This window comes from Arachis ipaensis, chromosome B04 (genome assembly GCF_000816755.2).
Source record: "Arachis ipaensis cultivar K30076 chromosome B04, Araip1.1, whole genome shotgun sequence".
Classification (NCBI taxonomy): Eukaryota; Viridiplantae; Streptophyta; class Magnoliopsida; order Fabales; family Fabaceae; genus Arachis; species Arachis ipaensis.
Genome location: NC_029788.2, coordinates 113,009,454 through 113,015,753, shown reverse-complemented (window position 1 = coordinate 113,015,753; position 6,300 = coordinate 113,009,454). Strand labels below are relative to the sequence as shown.

The 6,300-nt window shown below is 31.3% G+C and overlaps 1 protein-coding gene across 21 annotated transcripts; it reads left to right on the top strand.

Moving 5' to 3' along the window:
• On the top strand, nt 1,918–5,523 carry LOC107639744 (probable pre-mRNA-splicing factor ATP-dependent RNA helicase DEAH4). Of its 21 annotated transcripts, XR_002361653.1 has the most exons (11): nt 1,926–2,307; nt 2,419–2,447; nt 2,600–2,675; nt 2,927–3,188; nt 3,291–3,360; nt 3,844–3,936; nt 4,126–4,249; nt 4,371–4,461; nt 4,859–4,920; nt 5,050–5,154; nt 5,314–5,523. XR_002361653.1 is itself a non-coding variant. In XM_021121631.1 (7 exons), the coding sequence occupies exons 4-7, from the start codon at nt 2,997–2,999 to the stop codon at nt 4,450–4,452; spliced, it is 402 nt and encodes a 133-aa protein (XP_020977290.1). In that variant the 5' UTR covers nt 1,932–2,307; nt 2,419–2,447; nt 2,600–2,675; nt 2,927–2,996; the 3' UTR covers nt 4,453–5,194. The 21 variants fall into 21 exon arrangements, 9 of the variants coding, with proteins under 9 accessions (XP_020977290.1, XP_020977291.1, XP_020977289.1 ...); XR_002361651.1 differs by lacking the exon at nt 5,314–5,523 and having other exon boundaries at nt 1,928–2,307; nt 3,316–3,360; nt 4,371–5,194; XR_002361649.1 differs by lacking the exon at nt 5,314–5,523 and having other exon boundaries at nt 1,929–2,307; nt 4,371–5,194.

Below are 6,300 nucleotides of genomic sequence, written 5' to 3'. Positions count from 1 at the left end.
TTATGGCGTGCAAAGAGTTGCAAGAGGTTTCTCAATTTAGATCAGATGTCCATTGGTCAAGGAGTTGACAGCAGAGATTGGTCTCGGTGTGGATACGCATAGCGCCTTCGTACCATCGAAGGAGAAAAAAGATTTTTACTAGCGTACTCAGGTATTTAGATCTGATCTACTATATATTTATTATTGGAATAAAGTTTAAGCACAAAATAGATCTTTAAGGATTATTTTCTTTTCTTCCGCTGCGTGTTATGAACACATGATAATCCTTCAGTAGCTAATATTAATATATTGGTATATATTATAAATTCTTAACCGTACTTTTTACAACAATATTTTTATATGGAAAAGAAAATTCCCTATATGCTCACTTCCCTTTTTGTGTTTTAAAGTTAGGGGTTCCTGAATTTTCCTTATTAACATTTTGAGCAGCAAAACCCATGCCAATGACCTAATTTGTTCATGTTACTGTGAATAATTCTCCACATTCAAATCAAAATTACTTGGACTTTCAGGACTTAGGAGTAGTATATATTTATTAACATGGTAGACTAGGTAGTAGTTCTTCCAGTTCTAGATATAACGTCCTAATTAAATTCCTAATTGATTTAATGAAATTAAAGTCATTTTCACATTTCAGATTCTATTAATTATTTTTCTTTCTTTTGTTTGAGTTCTTTCATTTCGTACCTTGCATTAAATTAAACCTAGAAAAGACAAGACTGCACCTCTCCAATAATGCCCACCCTCTCCTAACCAATACATCATGTTTATCGTTTGAATAATTAGATAATATATATTAAATACAATAAATATATAATTATAGGTGTTATAGCTAGGCGACACAAAATTACAGATATTAAATTTATTTTAGATTATTATCTCAATTATTACCAAATTAATTATATATTTATATAAAATATATATTAAAATATAAAATTTATATTAAAAATTGAAAAAGTCTAGGGACCAGCAATTTTGTTAAAATTTAGCCAGCACTTAACCATCAAAAGTAAAATGAATAATCCTCCACCATTGGATATAATCTTCCACCGTTAAATACATTTATGATGGCTAATTGATGGCTATATATCACAATTTCTGTTGGCTCCCTAGCATTCCTCTTAAAAATACATAAAACAATATATATAATAATTACTTTAATAACTGATTTTTTATAAAAACACAAAACTTTGTTTATGGTCCTATAACAAATAATAAGTGCAAGTGCAAGTACAAGTACAACCTTAACCGTAGTTTAAAAATTACGCAAGGATTTATTGTTGTGCTGTGTGGGGACCAATCACCCTACCACTTCACACTTCACACTTCACACTTCACAAATCCCCAATATGCCCTGCATTCTCACTACACACATTATTCATCATCATCACTTACCATCATATTCATTTCATTTTCATTAAAGAATAATATATCATGCACGTACAACACATATACAATCTAATCAAAGGTACTTAACTCCTCCTTCCAAATAAAATAAGGTGCCTAAATATATTATTATAAAGTACGTATAGGGTATGTATTCTATAAACCATGCATGTACATGCACCTTTATATATTATATATCATCACTTTAGAATAATTTAGATATATGTAATCAATGTATACACTACAAGAATAATTAGTTTTAACGACAAACTTTTAACGGCAATAATACAATGGCCACTATTTTTTGTATTTAAGTTATGTTTTTGTGGCTATTATATATTTGTCATTAATATTATATACTATAATGACAATTATTATTATTGCCACTAAAAATATAATAAAATTATCTTTAATAAAAAGTTTTTAGTGGCCATAATACTATGGCTGGTATTATTTTTATTAACATATAAAAAAATTACTTTTAGTAAAATATTTTTAATGGCCATTGTATTATGGCTAGTATTAGTTTTATTAAAATCTTTTTTTATAACAATTAGAGAGAGAAGAACAAAATTCACGGACACCCCCTTTCTCTTAGCAACCTAACCATAAACGCAATCAACCATCACCATCCCTCGTCGCCGAACTCTTCTCCTCTAGTAGAGGATGCTGTCGCCACCGATGGAGACAGATCGTGAGTGTCATCACACTCTTCTCATCGCCGAACTCTTCTTAGCTCTCATCGTTCCTCTTCTCTCTCTCTCTCCCTCTCTCTCTCTCTCTCTCTCTCTCTCTGCGAAACAATGAAGAAGGTGAGGAGTCGCCGAAGGTATATTCGCCAAGAACACCGACACCGGAGACAGCATTGCCATTAAGGTCATGGCTAAATCCACCATTCTCAAGCATAGAATGGTTGAACAGGTCAACCTTACGCTTTAGTCTTCTTTGTTTACTTATCTTCTCAATTATTGTTAATTGTTCCTTTGATTCCTTTTGTTTTAAGTCACACACTCACGCTTGTTTTTCATTTAGGTTGAATTTATATCAGCCACAAATACAAGGTCAATAATACACTAATACGCATTCCTTCCATTATTTGTTTACATTGTGATTTTTTCTTTTATAATTTGTGGAAAATTGAGAATATGCACATAATGTGTTTGAGAAAATGCCAGCTGGAGCTTCAACCGTTTCTGATGATTTTATGTTGCAGGAAGATGTGAAACTCATGGTGGGAACAGGCCTTGATGCTTATAGGTTATCCATTTCTTGGTCAAGATTGATTCCAAGTATATAATACTCCTAACTCAAACTTGTGTTTGTAATGAGAAACGTTGAAATTTAATTTATGTTCTGTATTAGTTTCTATAGTAAAGCCTTGTATAATACTCCTAAAATCATGTATGTTAATGAACCCTTATACACACTGTTGTTTGAACTAATCAGTGAAACTCTTGTGCTTGAGACACAATTGCTTATTTTACAACTGTAGAAAGAACTGAGAAATATGAATCTAACAATCACTTGAATGCGAATGCAGAAGAGACTTCATAAATTATGCAGAAGTGTGTTTCAGAGAGTTCGGTGACAGAGTCTTATATTGGAATACTATGAACGAGCCGAACGTGTTTACCATAGGTGGTTATGATCAAGAAACAACCCCACCTATACGATATTCGCCCCCATTTTGCCAGAAATATAATAGCAGTAGGGGTGACTCCACAACTGAGCCTTAGTTGGCAGTTCATCATATTTTGCTATCACATTCTTCAGTAGTGAGATTGTATAGAAGAAAGTATAAGGTATATAGTATTTACTTGTTGCAAAGGAAAAAGCTTTGACTTAGTTACTTAGCTTATACCAACTCTTAATTGAAGTTCATAGTCTTTTTATATTGAATTTAGATTATTCTTCCTGCAAATGATACAGATGAAGACTGGGCAGCCACTCAAAGAGCCCATGATTTTTTTATTAGTTATTAAGTTAGAGACCTTCAACTGGTTGTTTTACTCTCATGTTCTCCTTATTTAGATTACTTAGTTGCATAACCACAAGGCATTACCTTTGTTCTCCGGAAATTTGATTTTCTTGATCCTCCTTCATGTAAGATACTTTTTTCTTATTTGAAAGTTTACTAAATTGTTCTTTTTTTCTTTCTTAGTAATGTTAAATAACTGAACTTGATTCTCATTTGATTGTGGTAAGTTGCTTCATTTCTTTTTCTTTTTTCACTTGTTATTTCAAAAGTTTTTGAATTCTTTCTGTGGCTTCTTCAATGGTGTTCTACTGTTACCCTTGTTCTTTTTATCGGCCCAGAGTTCTGTTCCCAACTGATTTTAATGCATATGTTTAGTTTCTCTTGATTTTAATCTTCCTGTTCCATCTTCCATGACAATTAGTGATTTAGTGGATTTTACTCGACTATAACTTGGCGATGAATGACTGGCTTTTCTGCAGTTGAGTCCTTACAAGATGCCTTGAAGCAATTATATCTGATTGATGCTATTGATGAAAATGGTGCAATTACAAGTATTGGACAGAAAATGGCTGGTAGTTATTTCCCCTTTTCTTTTTTTGGTTGAATTTTAAATTAGTCTGGAGAAATCATGCATTTCACTATCATTATCTTCATCATGAGATGTCATTCTGAATGAGTATTTCAACAAGTTCCTTGTGCACTATTTTCTTTCTAACTTTATTAATTTTAATTTTATTTTTTTGTTCTAAAATTCTATGCAGAGCTTCCATTAGAACCTTCCTTATCACGAACCTTGATGGAGGCAAATGATTATGGTTGCATACCTAAGGCTTTGACTGTTGCTGCCATGTTATCAGCTGAAACTACATTGCTACCAGGGTGGAGGTTTTCACTCTCTCTCTCTCTCTCTCACACATATATTATTTCAACAACAAGGGTGAATGCGAATCATTATAATGCATTGTGCCATTGGTAAAGTAGTGTGACAAATGGCTTGTTTTGTTAGGTCAACAGACACAAAGGAATTCATCACTTCAAGATGTGACAAGAGTGGAATACTTGCATGTATATATTGGTGCTGTGCTTGATTCCATAAGGTAATGCAGTTGCTAGTTTTTTGTGGTTTGAAAAAAAAATGAGAGCTTATTTTTCTTGAGTTACTACTCTATTTAGCTTATTTAAAAAGTAAAGATAGACCTTATGAAATTTTGGTTACATAACATGTGAAAACTGGTTTTTGGCTAACAAGTTACCTTAAAGTAGCCGATTCAGTTGGATCCAGAATAGTTTGATTCTAAAAGGCTCATAGTGCTAATGAATTAGACCCTCGTAAAAGGAAAACACAATTGCTTTATGTGTGTATATTTTTCTCATTTGATCCTAAATTTTTCTTTTCAGAGATTGATCAAACATAAAGGGATACTTTGCATGGTCTTTCATGGATGTATTTGAATTTTTGGATTTTGGTTTAAGTGTTTGAAATGCTTTCTGCAGAGCTTCATTAAGATTATGTTTGCATATATCCTGAAGACATATCTCTTGGCTTAGTTTTACAGGTACTTACTAGATTAATTGTGGTCATAAAATAATTTTTAATATATATGAATTGATGTTTATAAATTTATTTTTTTTAAAAGAGTAATGGTGTTGTGCGAAAGTTTCATGAGTAATGATCTTCTGAGTAGGTTTACAATTGAAGGCTTGAACATTCACATTAATTAGACTGCAGCAGCCTTTAATGATTGATTCATTCATTCAAATTGTAAATGGAAGGTTTCAGAATGAACTTGGTAATCTCATGGTCCCTCAATTCAATAAATATTTTTAATTGTTATTGACAAGTTCTTCCCACTGTATTACAAATGTTAACCATTTATAAGCATTACTCTCTTTTTTATTGTCAATACTAATGTCTAACTATTTAATTCTTATTAAAATTTGTATCAAAGTCAAACCAGGTACACATGAGCACTCTTTTTTCTATTCAAAGTTTCACCCACCTAAAGAAAGTTTTAGAAGATGACTCGTCAAGTGGCAATTCATCGCTAATCAGCAGCAATTCTGACTTAGGTTCTTGCAGGATTGATATAGTTATAGCCTTGTAGTATTTCTTGTTTAGATTTGTAATATAATATATTACTTTTCAAGGAATTTTTGTGTATCAATATTTTGAGATTAATGAAATATCTCATTTTGTAGTAATTAATTTCAGTATATTTATATTATGCATAACAATAAAATTTGTTGGCAAAAATAATTGAGATTCTAATAAAAAGATAGTTCGTTGCTTCTAAGAAAATAAGTATAATATAACTAAAAAAGTTTTAAGATTTTAGTGGCAATAGTAATGGCCAATAAAAGTGAATAACATTACATTTTTAGTGGCTATATAAATTGCCGATAAAATGGGTTTTGGCGGCAATACTAATAGCCGCTAAAAATGAATAACATTGCAATTTTAGAATAACTTTTGGTGGTAATATAAATTGCCAAGAAAATGGCCGCTAAAAATTATATACTTTTTGTGGCCATTAAAAAAGTCTTTACCGACAAATTTTATAATTGCCGCTAAAACCTTTTAGCGGCAAAGCATAAGACGGCTAATGTCTAATTGCTGGTAAATGTATTAGCGGCTATTTTTATTGCCGCTAAAAGCAAAATAAATGGCCGCTAAAAGTGATTTTTCTTGTAGTGATAGGAGAAGTAGTTTAGAGTCTAGACATTATAATTAACTATAAAGCACGAATAATTAGCTGAGTTACGTTATCGTATCTGTACCTCGAACATATTTTAGATACGATACTTATCGATATTTGTTCAATATATGTGCCTGTATATTCAATCGTATCTTAATAAAAAATAAAAAATTATTTTTTATACATGTGTAAATATACTTAAATATTATCACGTGCCAACATATTTAATCTTATTCTTAA